Below are 26,837 nucleotides of genomic sequence, written 5' to 3'. Positions count from 1 at the left end.
AGAAGCTGCCAGCCTCTTTTCGCATTAGACTGAGGTCGAGAGAGTGAGAGAGACTGTTTGTGTGTTGGGAAACAGCAATTGTGGACTTCTAAACACAGATTTGTCAGACTGTTTCCACTTCACTCGAACGGACAAAAGGGCACGCTCTGAAAAACCGCAAGTGACAATGCCCTTCTGAGACAGATAAGCAAACACACAGGCCTGCTATCACGGGAGCACCGGGTCTCTAGCCCTGAGCATGTGTGGGCAACCTGCACGGGCATCATGATCTCGCACTATCCGCTGGCATCGCTGCTCCCCTGGCCGCCCATCCCACACTGTCTGGACCTAGATGGGGAGGGAGGGGTGGCCCTGCAGAGGTACCAACCACGATCACCAGAGAGCAGCCCTCGTTGCTGGGTAGGTCACTTACATTTGTCTGCAAGACTGCTGTGATGTATTTCAATTTTAGCTAGTGCTCGTTTGGTGGTTTGCCTTCAGCATGTGAATGGACTTTATTTGAGTTATGCTTTGTTGTTTTGGGTCTTTCAGAGATGTAAGATGAATCCAAAGTTAAATGTAGATTGATTTGGATTAAACTTATATTGTGTTGGTTTTTAGTCTGCATAAAGATGTAAGCATGCAGAAGGAATTAATTGTACTCAAGCAGCAGTCTGAAAGTTGCATTTCACACTGCAATAGTTATACCTTGCTTTCTCAAGCAATAGCAGAAATTTAAAATAGACTTAAAAGTAAATCCAATCTAAAAATTGACCAATAAATGCACCAAAACTATTTTAAAGGGGTCATATGATGCTACTAAAAAGAACCGTCCTCTTTTGGAAGGCCAAAGAAAGTAGTTTCGCTTTCACAACGAATCACACAGCGCATTCACAACATGGCGGCAGCAACAAAACTACAGCGAGATATAAAAGTTAATAAAAAGTTAATAAAAATAAAAGTTACGCCTTCTTTCTTTGCATGAACATTTGGGCGGTGTTATGCAAATCTTCCCACATAGTAATGTAGGTATGTGGGGGCGTGTTAGAACAAGGCATTTTAGGTAGGTGTGGCTGACTCTTAACTTTTATAAAGAATATCTCTTTGGATTTGAGACTTTAGTCTTTGCAACTTTACAGATCTTCTTTATGCACCAAGAGCTTGTAACACTCCAAAGAGAAAGAAAAAATTGAAATCGCATCATATGACCCCTTTAAATACTTCTGACTAATTACACAACGTGTATCACAACGCGTAAAACTTGTCATATGGACAATCAGTCTGTATCCAGCAGGCTGGTTTAAGTATACAAGCCGTACTGTACAGTACATCATAGCACAGTAAGTTGTAGCCTGTATGTGTTGATTCGCTAAAAATAACTAATTTAAAAGAATAATTTGCTCGACAATCACACTACGCTGGTGGAGTTTTATGTTTTTGATTAACAAAAAAAAGAACTGATTTTTAAGGGTTGTTCGGTCGGGAATCGGACTGCACCGGTCGCGCTGTAAAGATTTGGTTCACTAAAAAGAGCCGACTCATAAGAATTGTTCATTGGAAATGGATTGCCACTTGTCGCGCTGTATGGATTTGGTTCACTTGAACCGGCTCATAAGAGTCATTCATTCGAGAGTCGGACAACACTGGTCGCTGTATGATAGTGTGCCTCGGAACGGAACATTCGTTCTGGTCATTTTATTTCTATGCTTTTAATGTGAACATTAGTGAATAAAATTTCCTCAGACAAGTAGGCTAGAATAGGCTATATAAATCTTTTTTAACTTATTAATACCGATAGATGTCAGTGGGAGGAACTTGTTTAATGAATGTTTGTGTGTGTGTGTGTGTGTGTGTATTGACCTCCTTGTTGTTCATAATGGGACTCAGGTAAACCTATCTGTAGCCTATTACTCAGTGCAATGCTGTTCACATCACTTCAATTAAAATGTCTTACATTAGCACTTTTGAATGTGAGCCAGTCCATTCAGGGAAAGTTGAATCAGAGGTGAAAAGGAAAAACAACAATAGAGCTAAATGTTTTTTCTCAAGAAAGCCCCTAGATCTGCTGGCCACATATTCATTGACCAGCAAAATTTGTTAAGAGGATAGGGTGTGTGTATGTGCGTTTGTGTGTATGAGGTGGTGGTAATGGTGTGTGGGGGTTTCAGAGCGGGAAAAGCTCTCTCTGTCAGCACTTTTTCAATAGTCATAAACTGGAACTGACCGCTGGTGACTCGGTCTGTCTGACCAGCACTGACCAGAACAGTGTGTTTCAATTCAGGGAAATAGCATGATTGTGTTATACAGAAAGAGACTCAGCATCATAACATAGGCTACTCGCTGGAGGGAGCGCATAGATTTTGGCAGTAAGATGGAGTTATATGCGATGGATGCTGAGAGAGGGAGATGGTGAGGGAATGGGAGTATGTGAGTGAGTGTTTGACAGCTCACGTTAAGTGGCTTCAATGTATATGTGTGAATTTACATAGCAGATTTGTCAGAAAAATTGCACAATGTGCTAGGGGTCAGTGGAAATGTTAATAAAAAATGTATAAGTAAAATATAATAAATACAAATACAAAATAAGTTGCAATATACATAACTTTACATAATAATAATGTTCTTCTAACAATGAGGTCCTAGAGAGCTTTGCAGGTAGTATGTAATGCTATGGGAGAGTAACTCATAGTGAGAGAGAGATCCATCCTTATCCAACATCCTGACTCAGGTCTCTTCCTCTCACACTGGAGAGTTTCCGAGTATTGTTCCTCTGACAGCATATTGTTCCTCTGACAGTGAGGCCATAGAGTGCTCCCTCGTCACTTTACCCTACGCTCACCCATGGAGTCCAGTCCACACACATATTCAACATAGTTCACACACACACACACACACACACACTCACGTCAATTCAAACACATTCAATAAATACCAAACTCGCAGATATGCGCACATACATAGACCAACGCAAAATGACTTTGTCTCCCACAAATGTCCCACAGATCTGAAACTCTCATTTCTCGATTATGCCATATGGGACCCCCGGCCACCCTTCACCTCAGCCATGCCATTCTCACTCCCTCTCTAGTTATCTCGGAAAGACTTCACATGATTATTTTTCCCTTCCCCAACTGCTTCAAACTGGAAACTCCTTAATTCTACTCATTCAGAGACACGAGAGGGTTGCATAATGCTTCAACGTTTTTATCACTTAAAGCCTTTTACAGCTTTGCTGTACTCACATATCCTTAACCACTGCTTAGCTACAGTTACAAAAACTGGTTGTTAAAGTTTGATAGGGCCTTCATGGTAGTTAATTGCTTTGTTTTTGTGGCTTTAATGATGAAGATAGTGGCCAAAGTTCAAGTAAGATGGGTCAGGTTGCTCTGGATACCTCCTTGCACATTCTACCAGCTATAAATGCTGATATAGCTGCTGATTTTCTGCTTGACGCAGCAAAGCCTCGGCACAACCTTTGTAGTCAAGTGATCAAGGACTGGGGTCATTGCACTCATATATTCAGCCTATATTGCACAGTCCTGTTGCTGACATTCACTCATGAAGAAGTCAATATGGGTCAGTGCCATCGCACATTGAGGAAGCTTTGCGCAGACTGAAAGCGCGTGTCTGGAATTATGCTGAATATAGGAATCGCAAACTAAGCATTCTCTGTTTCTGCATCACTTCTCTTTTTGGAATCTACTGTTGTGGATGTTTGTTAAAAGCGACACTGATGGTTAGTTGCTAGCCGGTGTTTCCTTGCTTGCATTCAGTGAGTCACGCGTTGTGATGGAGAATCTGATTCAGTAATTCAGTGACAGTTTTGCAACTGGTAACAAGAAAGCACGAGGCCTAGAACTTATCCAAGTGCTGTAGTGCTGTAGTAGAATGAAACACTGTAAATCTGACAAAAAGAGATTGAGCGATCAGGCCTATAGTGGTATAGTGTGCACATGCAGACAGATGTGGTGCTTATATAGGAGATGCAGGTTTTAATCTGGCTTATGCTGCAATCCAATTACCTCTCGCATCTTGATAATTTCATGTCCCTTTCCTGCTGTCTCTGCCAAAAAATGACCAAAAATGCATAGATCAAGGTATAATGATAAGGATGGTTGACTGGTGCTGTTTAATAATTTTACATAATTTACAGGCATTTTTAAGCTTCTCAAAACATTTGGTTTTCAGTTGTTTATTCTACATTAAAAAAATCTTCTTATTTAAAATGTATCTAAAATATCTTGCAAATATATGTTTCCACAAATATATCTACATCGTTCAGATGTTTGGTGCCAATAAGATTTAATTAAAAGAAAATTTGGTAAGAAGTATTTTAAAATACGTAAGTACAGTGAAAACAGTAATATTCTCAAATATTATTACAATTTAAAATAACCTTTTGTTTTTAATATATATTTTTATATTTTAATGTATTTTAAAATATAGTTTTTTTCCTGTTATTTTAATATATTTGTATATCTTTAAATATTTCAAGAAGTAATTTATTATTGTACAGGCAAATCAGAATTTTCATCAACCATTGATCCAGTCTTTAGTGTCACATGATCCTTCAGAAGTCATTCTAATATGTTGATTTGATGTTCAAGAAACATTTCTATTATCAAGGTTGAAAACAGTTGTGCTGTTAATATTTTGTCGAAAGCATGATACATTTTTCAGGATTCTTTTATTAATAGAGCATTCAAAAGAACATTTATTTGATCTATTAAAAAAACCTTACTGACCCCAAACTTTTGAACAGTTGCATAAATAGATGTAGGAATAGAGCTTTTCCTAATATAGCATGCTCTTTAGGTATTGTAGTTGCATTGTAAATGGATAGCATTCTCCATAAATGTGTCAGTCTGCATGACTGCACTATTGAACTTCCAGGGTGGAGTTTGGTTCAATGCGTGTATGATAATGGAAGAAGTTATTAAAGCTGCTAATATGACTGCTGTCACCCTCAGTCTGACAGTATGACGCCTCAGGCTGAAGTCCAAAGATGGCAAATCACTCAACTGGGGCAGAAAATGTATACCCCTCATGTATAGAGCGAGAGGTTATACAGGGTAGACCAGTGAGTGTGAATGTGTGTATCTGGCTTAATGGAGAAACAAGTGTGCGAGGAATGGTGTGTGTGTGTGTGTGTAAAAAGATTGTGCTTGAGTGTGTGTGCCCGGTAAATTCTGGGAGGTCTGTGAATCTTCTTAGCTGTGGTAGATGACGTGTGTGGAGCCACTCAGGTCACTGCAGCCGTTACACAAACGCACACAGTCCTCTTTAGCCTCACACAGCAAAAAACAACAGCTCCCTCCTCCCACCTACAGCCCATCCATTCATTCCCTCTTTCTCCCCCCGTGGCTGGCCTGATCCCTGTCATGTGGCCTGGCTTACTGCAACCTCTGTCAGAGCGGTAGAAGAGGAAAAAAGAAGGGATGGAGGGTTTGAAACTCAAGCAGGATCAGGCGCAGTTTTGAAGTTATTTAATTGTCTGAAGTTATTTATCTGATCAGCAAACACTCCTAGCAGACTGAATCAGCAGAATCACAGTCAGACAGACTGTGATCTATCTATCCATCCATCCATCTGTTTATGATTATGGTGGCAGATGGTTTTGCTAACGTGGGGGTCCAAACCAGACTTAGCTAATTAAAGCTTATTAGCTCTAGGTCAGAGGGGAAGATTAATGACACCTACTGACTCGCCGCAAACAACTGGCCACCATATTAGTAATCAAAGGATGCCGTCCAGGATTTTCTCTGTTTTTGACGAATCACTGAGCGTATTAAACCCATACTTGAATGATTATAATAATCTTAATGCTGACTGTATAATCAGTCTGCCACAGTTCCTATCAGGTTCTGTTATTATGATATACTCTAAACACAGGACAGACCTCTGGAAAAACGGATTTTGTTTTTTCATTTCAGGGGCCTTTCATTTCCAGCTGAGTATGGTTAAGTAGTGGAAGAGGTGTTAGTGAGGCCAGCAGGGGGTGCTCACCCTGTGGTCTGTGTGGGTCCTAACGCCCCAGTATAGTGACGGGGACACTATACTGTCAACAAGCACCGTCCTTCGGATGAGACGTTAAACCGAGGTCCTGACTCTCTGTGGTCATTAAAAATCCCAGGATGTCTTTCGAAAAGAGTAGAGGTGTGACCTTGGCATCCTGGCCAAATTTGCCCATTGGCCTCTGATCATCATGGCCTCCTAACAATCCCCATATCTACTGATTGGCTTCATCACTCTGTCTCCTCTCCACCAATAAGCTGGTGTGTGGTGGGCGTTCTGGCGCACTATGGCTGCCGTCGCATCATCCAGCTGGATGCTGCACACTGGTGGTGGATGAGGAGATACCCCTGACACTGTAAAGCGCTTTGAGTGCCTAGAAAAGCGCTATATAAATGTAATGAATGAATAATTAATTAAGTATGCACAATATATTGTATTGTATTATGTATTGGTGAGTGAATGGCTACTAATTAATAACCAGATGACCCAGATGTTTCACATTAATCTAGAAAAACATCGTGGTAAATTTAAGGTCGATATAAACACTGGTAAAGAGAAGATTGCACCATACTGAATAACTAACAAAGGAGAGAGTGACATGTTTCTTGGATTCAGTGTAAAACACTGAAATTGCCATTTGGAGCTGATCATAACTCTTAACAATAAATCTCTTAGCCATAAAATTATTGTTCATTCTGTTCTGTGCTGACGTTGCAAACTCTGAGCAGAATCATGTCACATTGCCCTCTACTGGGCATGTAAACAGGTATTGAGGTTCATTAACACTCACACTTTCTCTCCTTCCTTCCTTCATTCCTTGTCTTGAGATTCTGGGAAATTAGTTTCTGTAAGTGTCTTTCACAGTTCCAGCCATTTGATAATAACAGATGTTTTGACCACACATTTCACAATGACAGAGTTTCCACTGTGGCATATCTAGCCTGTGCTTCTTCTGATGGTGCTCAGTGGGGAAGATGCTGCTCTCTTCATTGTTGTTTCAGTTTTCTTTCATCTGAAAACCCCAGGAGCTAGTCAAGGACTTTCAGTTCTTCATTAATCTCTTTCGGTTGATTACATTAATGTTTCTGTGATATTAAGTGATGTTGATTTATAAGGCGGAGAAGAAAACAGCTCACTCAGAAAAGGGAAATGAATGAATATAGAGAAGCATTTCAAAAATGGTTTGTTTTGTTCAGAATGGAATACTAGCACACTGCATTTTATACACTGAACACGTATTTCACAACATTCAGTTATGAATGTTTATTTGTTTATCTATGAAAACAAATAGCTATTTAGCCTTTTTAAAAACTCATTATGAGTTAAAACATTTCCACATTTGGCAAGAAAAAATATGGATTTTTAATTCATCACATTGAAAATGGAAGGTCAGGTGGAGCTCATTGCATTATAGGATACAGTATTTCATGCAGTGTGCTTTTTTTGTATACTGCATGTTCATAGGCCATTTGGGTATTTGATGCAAATTAGGAAATTTGCATTCTTCGAAAAGTGTACATACTGCAGAAAGTGTAGTATGCCAGGAAGTGTTGTATAGTTGTACACTGCCTTTAAAAAGTTTGAGGTCAGTAAAAACATTTTAAAAGAAATTAATACTTTTTTTTTCAACAAGGACACATTAATCAAATTGATTAAAAATTGATAAAAAATAGTAAATACAGTTAAAAGGTTTCAAAAAAGGTTTCAAAGAAAAGATGTTCTTTTGAACTTTATATTCTTTATAGAACCTTGAAATAATGTTATCAATGTTTTAACAGATGTTTCTTGAGCAGCAAATCAGCATATTAGAATTATTAGAATTTCTCAAGAATCATGTGACACTGAAGACTGGAGTAATGGCTGTTGAAAATTCAGCTTTGTCATCACAGGAATAAATTATATTTCAAAATATATTAAAATAGAAAACCGATATTTTAAGTTCTAATAATATTTGAAAATATTGCTGTTTTTTGATCAAATAAATGCATAAAACATCAAAAACTGACTTTGTCGACTCCAAACGTTTGACCCAAAGTTTTCACTTGTGTTAGATTGTGTTGATTTCTTGTGAAGTTGATTTAAAAAGAAAGCAAACCGAATTTTGAAAATTATTTCGCATTGTCATGGCAACAAGGGATCATAGATTTTTGAGAATGACTCTGTGACTCACAGATTAAAGTGTGAATAATGTTGAGCTTTGTAGCAGACAGTGCTTCTGCAAATAACAACCTCCAGGAAGGACTTGTGTTGCCTGGCCCATCATAACACAGAGAGATACGCCACCACTGAAGGTTCCTTCCCAGCGCCCTCTAGCTCCAGTTCTCTCTGTCTGCGTCAGCTCAGCTTATAACTCTTCTAGTGACACTGGTGCAACACAGCAGTCCAAAATCTGACCGTAAATCTTCCCATACATACAGAATGGACTAGACTCGCATTTTCTTTATCCCTCAGGTTTTTGCGAGCGTCTTTGGCAGTGTAGACATGATAGCTGGCTAGTCGGTCAGGTACAATGACAACAGGCACATAGAGTTGGGAGGCTGCAGGCAGGAAGTGGGAGATTTCCTGGAATGTGTGTTTTTCCCCCCACAGTGGTGCAATAACAGCAGTCTCGTTACTCATGCTCCATAGCTTCACAGGCCTTGTGCGTATGTGTGTTTACGTTTTTTTGTGTGTGTGAGTCCACCGCAGGAGGAGAGACTGACTGGAGACTGCAATTGTACTCTAGGGAGGTTTAGATTCAGTATGTCTCTATTGGTGTCGACAGAACAGAAATCCTCAGCCTCCCTAGGGGTCTAAACACACTCCCTAAGATTCCCTCTAAGCCTGTTTCCTAAGCTCACCCCCCATGCCTCCCCACCTGAAAATAAACACCAGAAAATCCCTCAACAAATTAAATATTTTGCTCTGTATATGTCTATAGCAGCAGGACACCGGCCCTCCAGGACCGAGTTTGGGCACCCCTGGTCTATAGGGATAGTTCACCCAAAAATGAAAATTCTGTCATCATTTATTAACTTTCATTTTCCTAAACCTGTATGATTTTCTGTTTTTCTCAGAGCACAAAAGGAGATGTTAGGCCGGATGTTCATGCTGCTCTTTTTCATACAGTAAAAGTGAATGGAGTGCAGAAGCTGTTAAGCGTTATATAAAAAAAAGACAAAAAACACCAAACATGTGAGATGTCTTAATGCACTTAAATTCACTTAAAACACTCTTCTGACACACCAGTTTATTGTTTTTGCCTTCTAACAAGAATTCGATTTTTTTTTTTGATGAATAGAAAAATTAAAATAAACAGAATTTATTTGAAATAGAAATATTTTGTCACAATGTAAAAGTCTTTACTGTCACTTTTGATCAATTCAATGCATCCTTCCTTGCTAATAAAGTATTAATTAAAAAAAACTTTTTAAAAAAGTAATAAAAAATAAAAACTTACTGACCCGGAACGATGCATCACAGAAGAATTAAAATTCCCAACACAGCATCAAATTATTTACTGTTTTTGATAGCATTCATGTGGCAGAAAATACCCAATAGAAATTACATTTTGAAAATGTTTTAAATAAATGGTGCATGTGATATGCATGTGAAAAAAAATCATATGAGTTTAGCACCAAATTAAGGGGAATAATAATTTTTTTAAGGGACAGTGTTCTTAAATGAAAACAAAAGTTTGGCGAACTATTGCTTAAACAGGTTGCATTTTCACAAATTACTGGTCAGTCAGTATAGATTTACTGTTGTTCCCACACCTTGAATGTAATCAAATGAATGTTTCCTTTAGAGATTGGCATCACTACTGCTGCGGTGGTTGTGCATATAGATACACACTATCTCTATCTATTCCCTAGGGCTATAGCAGTGTATGAGATCAGAGGTGTGTGTGTGTGTGTGTGTGTGCACGTCAGCTGGGTCCAGCCCAAGCGTCTGCCATTTGTCAGACCTTTTTGTCGTGCACTGCAATGACATCACTCCCTTTTGAAAGCAAACAGCTGTCCCTTGAGGGGGACCAAGAGGTCATGACCTCTCCCACTGCTTCTCCACGCTTCCCAGAGCCCCCGAGAAGCAGCTGAGTAGAGGACACCCAGTCAGACCGGCCTGGGAACTGGAGCGGATCCCAGAGAATGAGGGTTTCCCCTCTGGAGCCCCATTGCCCTCACTGACCGGCCTTCACTGACCGGACCCCTCCTTTGTATGTCAAACACACTTATTGAATTTGTTGTGACTGTAGGCATGACGTTTAGGGTGATGTAGTTTGGTTTGAGGGAGTCATGTGATAGGTTGTCAGGGTTCTCCTGTGGTTACTCGCATGCATTTTACTAATACAATCTTGGTCCTGGTTTCTAGAATGTTAACCACAGTCAAGGATATTAACCGCAGGGATTAACCATAGCGCTTGACTAAATTCCATGAAATTCTAGATTGAAAATTATTTGCTCGTGGACTAGACTCAACAACATTTTGGTTTTATTTTGAAAAGTGCCTTCAAAAACAACCTCTTAAAGTGCTATAAAAATGATTATTATTGACATTTTTAATAGCTTCTAATTAAAAAAGTTCTGATGTTCCCCAGAACAGTTTTGAGAGATACATTTGATCTAATTTAATCTATTTTTTAACTAATTCATTAACATCGGCATAGGACAAGAAAAAGCTAGATTTAAAAACATGGCAAACTGTGATCAATTTAAAAAAATTATAAGATATATTAGTCTAGTACATTTCTTAGTTTTACTAGTAGTCACTATGTTAGTCTTCTCTAGAGGAGTATACAGTACCCTAATTTGGTTGGGAAAGTCCTCTAGGTGGAATCCAAGTTTAACCCCCCCCCCCAAAAAAAATCACAATAAGGTTCAATTTGTTAACATTAGGTAAATATCGTAGTACACATGAACTAACAATGAAAAATACTTTTAAAGCAATTCATGTTCATTTCAGAATTTACTAATATATTATTAAAATCAAAAGTTGTATCTAATGTATTGCTCATTGCTAATTTTAGTTTAATGGATTAACAAATGTTAACTATTGTAAAGTGCCAGTAGTACCAATAGCACTTTCTCCTGTGCTATGCTTTTAGTTCAAATATTCTCTGCTGAATGACTAAATAACAGAATAAAATCTATTTATATACTATTTTATATATACTAAATGTTTGTGATTGAGCAACATTGCCTGTAAAATGTATTTAGTTTGAGGGAGTACTCTTTGAATCTGTCTTCATAAACTAGCCCTTGAGGTTTATGATCTCACCGCTGGCCTTGTTAAGATTGAAGTGAAGGGCAGAAAGCATTGAAATGCTTTCTTTTGTGTTCCCCAGTGTGGCTGCATGAACGATCACACTGATTCTCTATGGCGTCTTAATTGTCCTCTAGGAAGCGTACGCGTAGCTGGACGTGTGAGAGTGTGTGTGTGAGAATGAATGGCCACATGACACCTGCTAATTTCAACCTTGTCTCCACTGGGTTCAAACAAATGAAAAGCGAGAAGTCCTGCACATAAGGGACATAATGGAAAATCCCTTCATCCTGACAATCAACTACAGCATCAACCTTCCTCATATTGTCTCTTTGAGTTCCGTCATCCAATCATATTAGAATCTTTCCATCTTGAGCCATTTAAAGTTGCAATGTAGGCTAAAGGAAGTAGCAACAGGTCGATTCTTCTTTATTGTGATGTAGATCCAAGTGAAACAGAATACTGAAAAATGAAAAAAATGTAGATTGGGTACTTGGTTGAGTCCATTGATTGTTGATTGGATGGAGGCAGATCTGAATGCGAACTTGCAGTAGATTGAAAGAAAAAGTTTAAGACTAAATTATTTTTGTTTTTTGGCCAGGACTCCCTTGTAGGAGAGATTTATATCTCGATGGAATAATTCCTGGTAAAAAAAAATAATAATAAAAAATAAAGGATAAATAAAAATGATTGGAGAAGTCTGATATAGGCCTATGTCACCAGAGAAAAGTAGTTTCACCAGAAGATCAAGTTACGATATTTTAAGTAAAAAATTATGAGGTGAAAAAAGAAAGAAAATAAGGAAGAAAGGAAAAGAAACATGCATGGAACACAATGTCATGCAAGATCAATGCATGCATTCAGAAATAATTTAATGGCATGATTAGCCTAACTACAGCCATGGTAATCAATGTTATACAATTCAAAATACAATACATAGGCCTATACAATTTGTATATCAATGTTATACAAATCAAATACAATACAATTCTGGAGTCACATGAGGGTGACTAGATGATAGACTTTTCATTTTCGCGTGCACTGTCCGTTCTCGTGCGTTTTAAAACGTTCTTCGGTGTTAATGTTGATGTTCAGTGCTGATCTATGATGGTGTACAAAGTTATTTAAAAAAAATGTACGCAGCATTCCAAAATAAATAGGAATAGAAAGCGAACTACTAAAGCGGGAGGGAGGGAGAGAGAGTGCAGTGGGCGGAGTTGTGTCATTCACTAAGCGGGGGTGGACTGCAGAGCCGGAGGGAGGGAGCAAGGGGAGCAGCTTGAGACTCCAGAGATCTGTGACCAGCTGTGTGTGTGTGTGCGCGCCCTGCGCTGGATGAGGACAATTCACACAGGATAGCTCTGCGTACTATACTTGAAAACATTTGACCCTTTCTTGCTGGACTTGGGCTGCGTTCTAATGCCGCTACCGGACGATGAGAGAGGCCCTCACCATGAAATTCGCTTGGAAAGCTAAAATGGTAAGAAGTTGCGGTTCGTTTGCCCCCCTGCGCACTGTTGATTTTGCGGCTTTGAGCTTCTAGAGAGAAAGGCGGGAGCGGGAGGGGGAAAAGAGAGCCTTGGAGTGGAGGATAAAGAAGTTTGATAGGGGAGGGGGTCGTGGTGGGGAATATAAATAATGTTGTTAAATTACATTTTACTGCAGTAACATATCGCACCCCTCTGTTTATGATCCACACGCTGATTTGGATCTGAAAGTCTTCACGTAGGCGGCGGTTCCCGTTAGTTTCTCACTCTAGAAATGCTTCTACTTTTATGATGAACAGCCTCCAGGCTGCAGACAAAAACAAAGCGGACAGATGGGCTTAAACCCACTTGTTATTGTTGTTATCGGTGAGGGATTGTTTCTCATGGACTTTGGGGTTGTGTTGTTTTTGTGTGCAGGCTGTAGGGGGTAGAAAACGTCTCTGTTTGGGATGATAACATGGTCAGCATCCTTTCATTGTTTGTTTATAGGATTTTAGGGACCTAAACAGAGTCCTCAACTGTCCCACAGCTTTTAAAGTCCATTTGTTGTAATGCTTTTTCAGGGCTTTCATTATTGTTAAAAAATATAGTGTTTGAGTTATCTGACCATATAAAGTCTCATAGTCAATTTGAATTGACAAAGCACTAAACTTACTAAGTACTGAAGTACTTATTTTCATGGTTTTTATCAGATATTTATAACATTTACATATCAGATAGATGCTTTAGATATGCATTCAAAGTATTTTTCATTGTTTTTGCAATCTCTAGGAGTAGAACCCATGGAATTGGCATTGCTCTTTATTATTATTATTATTATTAATAATAATAATAATAACAATAACCATAATAACAGTTTAGCATCAGCAAAAATGAAAATAAAAGCAATAAATATGAATCAAATTAAGTAATAAATAAAATAATAAGAAAAAGCCAGTGATAAAAATAATAACAGTTTATACAATAGAATTAAACTGAATAAATTATAATTAAAGCTAATAAAGTTAACCTCAAAGAGCTCCCATCTAATCTGATCGCATGTGGCCACTGTACTAGTACTCCACTTTTTTTTTTATTTCAGAGAAAAACTATTTTGTTTCCTCATGTGTAGCCCACCCTCTCTAATATCTGCTTGTGCCACTGAACAGGCTTTTAAAGCCGCTTTGGAAAACATTTCTTCCAGTACTAAGGGGCAGCACAGTGCACAGACTGTGGACTCGGCAGGGTCCGGGCAGTGGGTGAGCAGACCTCCTACCATTGTTTTTGAGTGCGGACTGCATGACTCATCCAGCTGAGTATTTCTCTGAACGCACTGTACAGGAAACGGCCCAGGAAATACAGACAGACTGATCCACCAGTTACTCTTTCAGGCGCATAAAACTGCAGACGTAGTCTGGATGTGCTGCAATAGTGAAAAAGCTCAGTAGAGAGCTCGTCAAGAGAGCTGGATACACTTGTTGGACCTATTTAGCATGGCTTTGGATGAATTCACATAGTAATGCAAGGACAGGTCCATGATGCCACAGTGCAGCCTGACTTTTTCCAGACTTCTGGAATCTTTTTGGAAAAAGTCTGGTGACATCGTTAGTGAAACAGCAATATTTCACGAATGCCTTTAGGTGCATTTTTTTAGTGTGCATGAAGGCAACAGTTTATTAAACATCTAAACATCTGTATTTATTTAAAGTCTTCCCACAGTCTCTTGAGTATGCACTGCAAAAATAAGTAAATAACCACATTTTTTAAAATGAAACCATCTTAATGTCTATGAAATAGCATAAAAAGGTTAACAATAGTTTTTCAGTCTTCATATGTCTTAAATATAAGTATTTTTAACATTTTTTTATTAAGATTGGTCATTTTCTTGTTTATTTGCACTCTAAGGAGACTTGTCTTTAAAGGGGATCTATTATGCTCCTTTTTACAAGATGTAAAATACGTCTCTGATGTCCCCAGAGTGTGTATGTGAAGTTTTAGCTCAAAACACCCCACAGATCATTTTTTATAGCTTGTTAAAATGGCCACTTTTAGGGTATGAGCCAAAACACACCGTTTTTGTGTGTGTCCCTTTAAATGCAAATGAGCGAGCTGGTGCTCCCGACCCCCTTTCAGAAGAGGGCAGAGCTTCAAGAGCTCAAGGTTAGCATACAAATAAACGTTCTACTATTAGTACAAGCCTGTAATCTTTACAGAAAACGTACTCTGTTTAAAAGTCAGTCATCTGATTGTACTGTGCATGATAAATTATCATTTATGAATTACACAGACGAGGAGCATGGTGCGGTAAAAATAACAACAGCTGGTCTCATTGTGCCTTAGCTACTATCGCAAACTATATAAGTCCCACAAGTGGTCGAATTCACATTGCTTTCATATGCAATTTTGAACTACCACATTCCTATTTAAGATCGTTCTGGTAGCACGTGAAGGCAGCACCAGTGAAAACAGGCATAGCTTTAGCAACATTAGCCTTTACAGAGTGCCAAGAAGCTCTTTCAGAAAGGCAATTTGGAAAACAAACACGTGATACTTACTTTGTCTGGAGCTGACGTTCACACACGAAGCACTGGTATTGATCACTAAACATATAGGGGACCTTACCGATTTTTTCCGGGATATTTCCTTCGAAAATGAAATTTAACCAGTGTCCTCAGCAGCTCAGATGGAGGGAGTTTATGGAGACTCCTATGTTCGTTGGTGCATCCCAAAACACAACATTTGTAATGCCTCTTTAGCGCTGACATTGTATATCTCCAGCAGCTAACGCTACATCAAGAAAACAGTAATGTTGCACTGCTGCTTGTCACTCAGGGCAGTGTCTATGCTAATAGGGCAGAGAGCGTCACAAATGGGCAGGACTTTTTCCCTATATGGTGATGTATACATAGGGAGAAATCTGGAACTGCTCATTTGGAGAGACTGTTTATAATTTATTGGGATTATAAAAAAATGAGTGGGTGGATTTGTACCATTATAGGCTGGTTGTTTTCACACACTGCGGCCACACAACTGTTCAAACACCTTATAAAAGTGATTTTTGCATAATATATAAAATAGGTCTCCTTTAAAGCTGGCATTTTCTAAATGTTATTTCTTTTTATTTAACCTCATCATTTTTTAATTAAATCTTTTCAATCAAATGCAAGTTCACATTTAGATCTGCTGTCATCCTAATCCCTGACCCCCTTTTTTCTTTTCAATAATCTATTTCACTCATGTACGTCACAGTGCAGAAGAAAAGATCTTCCACTACTTCCATTTCATCGTGACTTTAATGGCGGTTATAGACAAATTTATTTTGGGTATGAGAGACTGTGCTGGATTTCGTATATCACAGCTCTACTTTAGTATTATTGACTAAAGTAGGCAGAATGTATCGATATTCTCTTTCGGACAGTTTAATATGAACGTTAAGCTGTGCACAGCCTGAAAGGCTCCACTCACCCAGACACTTAATGTTGGTCATCCCATTATACTGTTTGCATTTGTGTGTTTGACTGAGAAAGCCTATGTGTGTGTCTGTATATGTTTACAGTCAGACTAAGTTTGGTTCTTAAACCCCAAGGCTGGATGGAGAAATCCTTCACTGTTAAGAATCTGTAAAAGCTCTTAGGCTGATTTTTAAAACGCCATGCCAGCTCTGATCTCATTTCTCTTCTCTCCCCCTCTTTCTGTCTCCTTCCTCCAAATTAGTTATCATTTTCTCTCCTCCACTCACCCCCTGTCAGTCTTTTGATACTAAAATTTAAAGCCAGAGTTCCTGTTTATGCCTGACTGAGACATGTTGTTCCCCAGTTTTACGCCATGACATTCCAAATGGAGTAACGTTGATTGTTTTCTCCCTCTGCAGAGCTCTGTGCAGGACTGGGGAGAGGAGGTTGAGGAAGGAGCCATATACAACGTGACGCTGAAGAGGGTCCAAATCCAGCAGGCGGCTAACAAAGGCGCAAGATGGCTGGGGGTGAGAGGAGGCCTTTGATCTGAATGCACTTCCACTCTTTATTTAAAGAAACACTTCGGCTGCCCATGCTGGGCTGGCCAGACAGTAGGGCATATTAAGGGTGACCTTGTAAAGCTTTTTATGGTTTACGGACGTATTTAGTTGTGGGGTTCCTATAGTGTTCTGGTCATTAGTCTTCATGGATGGTCGCAAGAAAACACATAAAACTTTCTATAGAGTTGTTTGTTTGCTAAAAGTAAAAGCCAAAAATGAAAGTTCTGTCACCATTTATTCACATTAATGTCATTCCAAACCTGTATGACTTACTTTCTTATACACAAAAGATGATTTTTTTTTTTAAATGTCTCAGTCGTGTTGTTTTGAACCCCATTGGCTTTTATTATATGGACAAAAACACTCTTCAAATTACCTTCTTTATGTTTTCCTTAATGTTATCGCTACTTATGTGTTTTAGTTACAGGAAAACATTCAACTCTGTTCTCTGTTGCACATTTTGAACCAAAAATTTGCTGCATGAATTTCAAGGTTTATACAACATTGTTATTTTATGAAGGCATGCTGTTATGGCTCCTTTCCGAATTACAGTGGTGAATATGGTATAATCTGTTGCTTTAACCTTGAATAACGTTTTCCATATTGTCAACACCCTTCTGAATCAACATCAAAAAAACAAAGCACTTATGAGCTGATTTGATTTCCATAGGGCTTTAGTTTGTTGTACCACAGCTGTTTCTACACTAAATGGGTGTCGAGTGAAAACACAGTTAATTTAATGTAGAATCATTTCATAAGTGTGACATTCATGATTTCAAAAGCAAGTTCGCTTTACAGTAATCATGCTACAAAAATGTAAACAGAAATTTGTTTGACATCGCAATTAAAAGAAAGCCACATGTCTTACTTTTTGACACCAGTTAGAGCCCTGTTTCAGAGAGGTCATGGTGCTTAATGTTTGACCTAGTTTTAGGGACCTCAACTCAATCATTTTATTTTTTCGTCAAGAAGATTTAGTATTCTTGCTGTTTCAGTGACATTCACCTTTTTGTGGCCTACTTTTAAATCACTTTTTTTTGTGTGAACCATATTTTTTTCAACTAATGAAGCATTTTTAAGAAGTCTGCCGACTTTCCAGCGCTTCTCAGAGAGGGAGGAGGAGGGTTGCTCTGATTAAAAGCAGATTGTAGAGTTTCCTGTTGTAGCGTGCTTGCACTACCAAGGTCTTGTTCTTTTTCTTCCCCTGTTTATTTCTGCTTTTCTCTCTGTTTCTCTACATATTACTTGAGTGCATGCTTTAGAATTGACTTCAAAGTATTTTTCTCTCCTTCTCCTTTGCTCTCTCAGGCAGAGGGTGACCGCTTGCCCCCAGGTCACACAGTCAGCCAGTTGGAGACGTGTAAGATCAGAAGTATCCGGGCGGGGACACTGGAACGTTTGGTAGAGACACTCCTCACAGCGTTCGGTGATAATGACCTGACCTACACCAGCATCTTCCTCTCCACATACAGGGCCTTTGCTACTACACAGAATGTACTGGAGTTGCTGCTGGACAGGTGTGTACTCTTGTGTGCTTGTTTTTGATTGCACACATCATAAATGTCAGGTGAAACCTGCGTGCATTCTGATGGGCTGTTTTGAATGTTCATGTTTGCATGTATGCTTAGTGAAGAGAGGTCGCATTTTGTGGTCACACAGCTAAGCAAGTACAAATGCCCATCTGGTATTCAAGGTATTAATGTAAACACAGTCGGTTAAGTTGCGTTAATGTAAACAGGTTAAACAAAAAATTGGATGTGTGTCAAAATATTAGATCTACAGGGAACACACAGTACCAGGTAATTTTTTAAAGTCTGATTTCCAGGCCTGGAAAATTAATGGAAATTAATAAAAGGTCATGGAAGTGTCTATGGTCAATATCATTTTTTTCTAGTTATGTTCACTTTAGTATTTCTTTCACTAGATATTGCTTTTTGTAAAGGCAATCTTTAGAAACTGCCTTTTAAAAATCATGGTAATTTATTTATCTGAAAATGTGGGAACCCTGGATCTGTGCAATATACTTCCCAGTTTAAATGCATCAAAGTATTATTTTATTACAAAAAATTATGATGTTTTATGTTTTATATTGTTTGTTTTTCATTATTATTTTGTTGTTTTAAAATAAAAAATAGATTGTGTTTTGGATATTTAAAAATCTTTACTAATTAAAAGTGGACTACATAGGAAAGATTAAGTCATAAAAAAAATAGTAATTAAAAATAATATGACCACTTTATAACTTTTTTTTGGGTCCTTGTTCAGTGGTTACTGCCTTTACCATTTGTCAGAATGCTCACAGGTTGGTTTCTCTCTTCGTTCTCAGGTATGGTAGTTTTGAGGATTGTGAGGGGGAGCGTAACCAGTGTCGGACTGGAGAGAGCAGAGTTGCTGTGAGAACGTGAGTTCCCTCATCGTGGTTATCTGCAGTGACTTCCGAGCAGCTCTCGTGTTTGTTGTTTCATTTCCATGGAAGCTTAAAAATAGAGGTCAAACACTGTGATATTGTGTGCATGCATTCGTGTGTGTGAGTTTAGAAGCAATTAGAAATAAAAGGGATCTGATGAATGATGGTGCTTGGTTGCTGCATGAATCACAGCATTGCAGCTGAATTATACTATGAGAGATTCCCTCACTAGTTTGCGCCATCTGGTTTTCTCTGGTTTATACAAACATCTATGTGTTATTATTATTTTTTTCAGTGCTTTGGCCTCTATTCTAAGAGGCTGGTTGGATCAGTGTCCAGAGGACTTCCAGGAACCTCCATCATATCCGAGCTTGCATCGTGTGCTGGGTTTCCTGCGGAAGGCCATGCCAGGCTCAGAGCCAATGCGCCGGGCTCAAAGTCTGCTAGAACAATTGCGTGTCCAGGCCAGCCTAGAGAATGAGACTGAAGGTAAGTCATATCCGGTTACTGTTAATAATTTTATACATCCTATCTAACTTCTTGCCTATTCATGTTTGTTCTGTCTTCCTGTGCTTACAAAAACATCTGCTGTCCGTTTGTTGCAGGAGGCTTTCAGTACACCAACCCTTTCTGCATTGGGGAAGATGAGGAAGTGGAAATCGATTTGCAGGAGGACTTCTTCTCCTTCAAGGTTGACCTTGGAGCAGAGCAGCTGACTTATATGGATGCGGTGAGAGAGAGAAACCTAGATTAAATCAGTACTAAGGGAACATGAAATATTATTTTGTACTTTCTTTGGCTCAAGCTATGAAATATTTCCTTCTTTCCATAGCTGGAAATATTTCCTTCTTTCCACAGCTGTTGTTTAAGAAGGTGGTTCCTCATCACTGTTTGGGTGCTATCTGGTCTCAGCGTGATAAAAAGGACGGCAAACAGAGCGCACCCACCATCCGCGCCACCATCACTCAGTTTAATGCAGTAACAGCGTGCGTGGTCAGCACCATCCTCCGTCAGCGGCAGATACGCCCGCATTTGCGTGCTCGCATCATCCAGCGCTGGATCGACGTTGCACAGGTGCATAACCCAACACACACACATTTGCACGGTCACACCTCCCAGTATGACTTATGTTTTGCTCACGTTTAAACCTGTACATCTCAGACTCATTCGAGCTAGATCAATCTGCAGCGCTTTAGTGTTGTGTGATTTTTCTAGCAATACTTTAGATAAAGATAAAGCCTGACGTTGATCTGGAATATAGTTTTTCAAAAGGCATTTACTGGTCTTGGTGCATTTGGGTAAAGACTGACACCTAATCTATTTCTTTGTTAGACATAACTGTTTTAGATGAGATCTAGATAAACCAAAGTAGACATAATAATGACTTTCAACCTCCCAAAGGATTTCTGATAAAGTCTCATTAGGACCATTTGTAAATGAGAATGTATAAATATGGATTAACATGTTCTCAGGAGTGTCGCATCCGTAAGAACTTCTCATCTCTGAGAGCCATAGTATCAGCGCTGCAGTCCAACCCCATCTACAGACTGAAGAGAGTGTGGGCCTCCGTTTCCAAGTAAGTTCTGTCAATAAACAAGCCTGTCAGTCATTTCTTGATTTCTAAAAAGTATATAGAATGGTGAAAATATTCAAATCCTTTCAATAACATTGGTTCTGTTTACCTGTTATTTTATGATTCCTAATGAAGTCTCTAAATGAATGCCATTCAAAAGTTTGGGATCACTATTATTTATTTATTTATTTGAAATGTACACTTTTATTCAGCAAGGATGCATTCCACTGATCAAAAATGACAGGAAAAACATTTAAAATATTACAAAATATTTTTATTTTAAATAAATGCTGTTCCACAAGTTTTATGTTCTATCAAAGCACACTAAAAAAGACGCTGCATCACAGTTTCCACACTTCATTAAGCTGCACAATCATTTTCAAGTGATAATAATAAGAAATGTTATTGAGTACCAAATCAGCATATTAAAATGATTTCTGAAGGATCATGTGACACTGGAGTAATAGCTGCTAAAAAAAAACAGCTTTGCCATCACAGGAATAAACTACATTTGAATATATCCATATGAATATTTATTAAAATAGGAAAGAGTTATTCTAACATTGTAATAATCTTTCACAATATTACTGTTGTCACTGTATTTTTGTCAAATAAATGTTACCTTTGACAAACATAAAAGTCAAAACTTTTGAATGGTTGTGTATTCTGTAATGATTTTTAATATGATATCAAGAATGACATGCTCTGAGATTGTTTTTGTTTCACTCTGCAACTTTAGAGATAGCATGCAGATGTTTGAAGAGCTTTCCGATATTTTCTCTGACCAGAACAATTACCTTACAAGCAGAGAACTGCTAATGAGGGTGAGCTCATGCACACGTCTCTCTTTTTCAGTTCTGTTGTGTTTTCTTTGCACAGAGGCATTTAAATTAGCTTTCACTAATAACTAGGCCCAAGTAAAATCAAAAATTATAATAAATAAATTAAATAAAAATAAATTAAATCTTTTGCCTGTTGTGTTTGTATTTTGAAAATGTGTTTATTACATTTTAGGCTAATTTGATTATGCTTTCAGGTACAATAAGTGTGTAGTAGTTTCAACTCCACAGTTAGTTTTCCAACAGATAATGGAGACAATTCTGCCAATTCCTCCTGTGCCTGCGAAAAACTAATGATATCTCTGTGATCTTCACAGGAGGGCACCTCAAAATTTGCCAGTCTGGACAGCTGTGCCAAAGATCACCAGAAAAGATCCCACAAGAGACTGCAGTTACAGAAAGAGATGGTGAGTTTGTAAAAAAACAAAACAACAACACAAAAAAAACTAGTGTCAGTATATACTGATAACAGAACAAGAGTTAAATATTGTGTTTAAAACATGTCATGTTAGCTTAAAGCTAACAAAAATATATCTAACCTTTTGTCTCCAGGGTGCCATGCAGGTTCAGGTACAATAAGTGTGTAGTAGTTTCAACTCCACAGTTAGTTTTCCAACAGATAATGGAGACAATTCTGCCAATTCCTCCTGTGCCTGCGAAAAACTAATGATATCTCTGTGATCTTCACAGGAGGGCACCTCAAAATTTGCCAGTCTGGACAGCTGTGCCAAAGATCACCAGAAAAGATCCCACAAGAGACTGCAGTTACAGAAAGAGATGGTGAGTTTGTAAAAAAACAAAACAGCAACACAAAAAAAACTAGTGTCAGTATATACTGATAACAGAACAAGAGTTAAATATTGTGTTTAAAACGTGTCATGTTAGCTTAAATCTAACAAAAATATATCTAACCTTTTGTCTCCAGGGTGCCATGCAGGGGACGATTCCATACCTGGGTACATTTCTCACAGATTTGACCATGCTTGATACAGCACTGCCTGACCAAGTGGAGGTAAGTCAAGCTGCACATCCAAACACACATTTCCAGACAAAACGAAAGCCTCATAAAGAATTATCTCTGTTATTACTAACCTAACATTCCCAGACCGTGGAGGTTTTCATTACCAAGGTTTATTTGACCTTCTTTTGGATTCCCAAGAACTTTAATCAAAACTTTCATGAGTAAAATGATGAGGAGAATCTGGGCTAAAGTCTATTTCTGTGCTTCACAGGGAGGACTGATCAATTTCGAAAAGCGGCGCAGAGTAAGTACAACATTCCTTATTATTTGGTTTTTATTATAGTCAAAACATCTGTTGAATCTCTTATTCATTACTATAGGCATTCAGATCTGTGGGAATGTTGAATAAAATCTCTCTTTGCAGGAGTTTGAAGTGATCGCTCAGATCAAGCTCCTGCAGTCTGCGTGCAATAGTTACTGTCTGACCCCTGATCCCGCATTTCTGCGCTGGTTTAAAAGTCAGCCGCAGTACTCAGAGGAGGAGAGGTACACACATTTTTCCCTTTACATGCCTTTTTTCATCTGAATATTGTGTAAGTCTCAAAGATAATATTTCTTGCAGCTATGCGCTGTCTTGTGAAGTTGAAGGATTGGGAGACAACAGCCCAACGTCACCGAAACCCCGCAAGAGTATGGTGAAGAGATTAAGCCTGTGAGTGACCTAAAACCAAAATCTTGACGCCTAAATTTATCATATTTTATTCTTAGGACCCCATTAAATCAAAATTACAGATCTGTGACTCAATAGTCCATGTCTGTGAACTTTGACGTAATTTATGCTAATAAAAGTTAAATTAAAATTAAGTACATAAATGTGTTTAAAAATTTACATTTTGCCATCACGGGAATAAAATATTAAAATATAGTTATTTAAAAATATATGAAAATAGAAAACAGAAAATGTAAATAATATTTCACAATTTTACAGTTTTTACTGCATTTTTAGAGCACAATCGTACCGACCCCAAACTTTTGAATTATATTGCATATTCAAAGAGGATGACAAATTCTAATAATTTATTTAATGTCTGTTTTTGTCCTTCCAACCTCACTAGACTCTTCTTAGGAATAGACGCCACGAACACAAGCTCTCCTGTAAGAGAGAGTCCTCGATCGCCTCCTACTGGCAGCTCTGGGGAGAGCATGGACTCTGTCAGTGTGTCTTCCAGTGACTCAAGTCCTTCAGAGAGTGAAGGCATGACACCCACACATTCTATAGACACTCATCTGAAGAAGGTACAAACATCTTAATTCATGACCAAATTATTGATATACTATTGTATTAAAATAATGTATTAAATACACATCTGTTTGGTTACCGTAGCTGTCCGACTCTTCCTCCTGCACCTCATTGCACTCCATGGACACCTCCTCTTCTACAGCCAGCGCTTCCATATCTCTGGCCTCCCCGACCCTTCCCGGGCCCCCCTGCATGTACCGCCACTCGATCTCGTTGACGCCCATGTCCCCCACATCACCTGGATTTCCTCCTGCCTATAACACACAAGCTCAGGATGCGTGCATTGTCCGAGTAAGCCTTGAACAGGGAAACGGAAACCTCTACAAAAGTATCATGGTTAGTGAGGAATTCAATATTATTAATCTACTTTTATCAGTGTGCACAATCTATTCTTGCATATCCATACAAGTATATTGGACCATTGTTAATACAGTATATTGGTCAAATATTATGATTAGTTACTGATAGACTACCTGCCAGGGTTATTAGTAAACTAAAACCATAAAAAAAATTCTCTTTACTTGAAATAATATAAACGTTAGCTGAAATAAATTTTATTTCACCAAGTTGCCATCATTTCTCATTTCTCACGAAAACTGAAATAAAAATTAATATATATGACAAACTACAAAAAAAGGACAAAACACACAACAAAATGACTAAAACTTTAACTAAAATTAAAATGGAAAATAAAATAAATTCTGATTAAAAAAAAAACTATAACAGTATCTCAGTGATACCAAAATAATACATCCAAACCCACTTTTCAGTTTAAGAGTTGTCTTATATTAAATGTTATTTAAAAATGCTAATTATTGTTGTTATTTAGTGTAACTAATATGTGTTTCAAATCAGGCAGACATGCCTGTAAAAATAATTAATACATTTGATTTAAAAACTGTGGTGTGGGGACTGGTCAAATATCATGAGATAAATTGTGATTTATTTTATTCTATTGACAGCCACAGATTTTACCAGAAAGAAATATTATAAAAGCAATATATATTGCTTATAATTTTGTGGTATAGTGTTCATCTCATTCATAAGGTGTTCATCTCTCCTTCCTTGCAATGTACATAAGTTCAGAGTGCTGTAGAAATTATTTAAATTCAATACTTAATAAAAAATCATCACCATTATTATTATTGAATTTTAAAATGTTTCTCATCAGGTTTATACATCCAACATGTTATTAAAATATGTTATATAATATATTAAATAAATAGAAATGTTATAAATAATTATATAAATATTTCCAGATTCCATTTTAGTGATTTAATTTGGCTTTAGTACAATGACAATATAACAGCCAATTATTTAAATATTTATTTTTATTGTTCTCAAACAGTATAAAAATGTGCAGAAGAACAGTATACAAAATTTTTCAGAGGATCATCATATTTAGAGGTTTTTGGAAAAAGCTTTAAAATCCCTGTTCTAATAGCACTAAATTAAGAGAGAGAAGACTTTCTGATGTAAAATGCATCATTGTTTCTCCACGCAGCTGACCAGTCAGGACAAAACTCCAGCTGTGATCTCTCGAGCCATGGCCAAACACAACCTGGAGGGTGAGCAGGCCGCTGACTACGAGCTGGTGCAGGTCATCTCTGAGGAGAGAGGTACGACATTAAAACTTGTGTATCTGGCACATTATGAAATGTTGTTTAGGTTTGTCATGGTGGAATGCCATCGTCACATTCGCAATCTTTTTTCCCTCTTTCTCCAGAATTGGTCATCCCCGACAACGCCAACGTGTTTTACGCCATGAGCACATCTGCGAACTTTGACTTCCTATTGCGTCTGCGTGGTTCTGAGGGGAGGCCGGTTCAGCTGCGCAGTCGTTGCAGCTCCACACTACCGCGCACACAGCAACGCTCCAGTCTGTCCCTCAGGCTCAGCAAGGTCACACTGTGACCTCTGACCTTTTTTTGGACCAGAACAGGCTTTGTAAAAAGACACGACTTCCTCAGAGAGAAAGAGGGGAATGAAAGAAGCTGTGGGAAGAGAAGTTAAACGACAACCACGTTGCCTTTATCAGTGGTAATGATGTAACTCTTGCGTCAGTATTGAAGATGAACTGCAGTAGCTGTGATGCCGTCATCACCGTGTAAGAACATGTAAAAAGAGCTGTGAAATATGAGTGTGTGATTGTAAAGTGAGCATTAAAACAAGTCAGTCATTTCCATCAACCAGCACAATAATTCGCTCTCATTGTACCCCCGTCACCCTAGAAGATGTTCTCCAGAGCATTTTAGACATGTTACTTCTGTGCACCTGGTGAATATCACAAAAACTTGTTTTACACTAAAACAAATAGTTTTACACTGAGGCATTTTAACACCAAATAGTTTCAATAGCTTCTAAAGGCTTATGGAATTTTTGCCTTAATCCTGTTCTTTCTCTACATAATTCCCATAAATTTGTTAATCTGGTATGTAATAATCATTAGTTGGCCCTGACTCCTGGTAATCTGTCAACGGATGTACTATAGAATGTGCCAAACATGCCCCTTTTTTTGCCTTTTGTTCTCTCGCACTAATTAAGAAACTTATGTTTGTTACATTGAACACTTAAGACTTTGATGACACTAACAGTTTTTCAACAAGGTAAAAATGTAGTGTTTTAACAGTAGTGGGGGCTGCAGTGTTTGTATTTTGATTAATTTGTCTTAATTCAAATTTATTCAGCACTTGTGTATTTTCTCCTTTCTTTATTTTGAATATTTCTTCACTACCAAAGAATTGTACAGAGAGTCAGTGAATATATTATTATCGTTATGATGTTTTGTAAGTTGAATATTACTTTTCATTAATTAAATGGAGACTCTCTGAAAGTACTGTGGATGTTGACTGAAATTGACTTTGCTTGCATCACACCTAAAATACCATAAGAAGAAAATGACGTATGATTCATTCATTCAAATGGTTTTGTTTTATAATTCTTCTCTTGTCTGTTTTCTGTTTCAGTGTTATTGCTAACTAAAACCAAAACTATTACCAATTGGATAACAGTAAATATTGAAATTAACATTGATTAATAAA

General features: G+C 38.0%; 1 protein-coding gene across 2 annotated transcripts; it reads left to right on the top strand.

The window, feature by feature from the left end:
• Nucleotides 1-25,747, top strand: LOC107657943 (ral guanine nucleotide dissociation stimulator-like 1). Of its 2 annotated transcripts, none has more exons than XM_016446287.1 (18): nucleotides 1-399; nucleotides 16,573-16,683; nucleotides 18,025-18,233; nucleotides 19,043-19,117; nucleotides 19,419-19,612; nucleotides 19,729-19,853; nucleotides 19,982-20,197; nucleotides 20,596-20,699; nucleotides 21,436-21,520; nucleotides 21,853-21,942; nucleotides 22,461-22,547; nucleotides 22,768-22,800; nucleotides 22,921-23,042; nucleotides 23,119-23,208; nucleotides 23,612-23,792; nucleotides 23,881-24,132; nucleotides 25,301-25,415; nucleotides 25,523-25,747. In XM_016446287.1, exons 1-18 carry the CDS (start codon nucleotides 265-267, stop codon nucleotides 25,708-25,710), a joined length of 2,412 nt encoding a protein of 803 aa, XP_016301773.1. In that variant the 5' UTR covers nucleotides 1-264; the 3' UTR covers nucleotides 25,711-25,747. The 2 variants fall into 2 exon arrangements, with proteins under 2 accessions (XP_016301773.1, XP_016301774.1); XM_016446288.1 differs by lacking the exon at nucleotides 1-399 and adding an exon at nucleotides 12,429-12,715.
• The last annotated feature ends 1,090 nt before the right edge of the window (nucleotides 25,748-26,837 follow it).

This window comes from Sinocyclocheilus anshuiensis, unplaced genomic scaffold (genome assembly GCF_001515605.1).
Source record: "Sinocyclocheilus anshuiensis isolate Anshui unplaced genomic scaffold, SAMN03320099.WGS_v1.1 scaffold107, whole genome shotgun sequence".
Classification (NCBI taxonomy): domain Eukaryota; kingdom Metazoa; phylum Chordata; class Actinopteri; order Cypriniformes; family Cyprinidae; genus Sinocyclocheilus; species Sinocyclocheilus anshuiensis.
Note: the sequence above shows the minus strand (reverse complement) of the source record. Positions and strands in the feature narration are given on the sequence as shown.

Bases quoted from the DNA above. Each gene is read 5' to 3' on its own strand.
- LOC107657943 (XM_016446287.1), top strand. From the start codon at position 265: ATGATCTCGCACTATCCGCTGGCATCGCTGCTCCCCTGGCCGCCCATC. The intron at 23,043-23,118 runs GTACACACATTT...TATTTCTTGCAG, and splicing joins CAGTACTCAGAGGAGGAGAG to CTATGCGCTGTCTTGTGAAG. The intron at 23,209-23,611 runs GTGAGTGACCTA...CAACCTCACTAG, and splicing joins ATGGTGAAGAGATTAAGCCT to ACTCTTCTTAGGAATAGACG.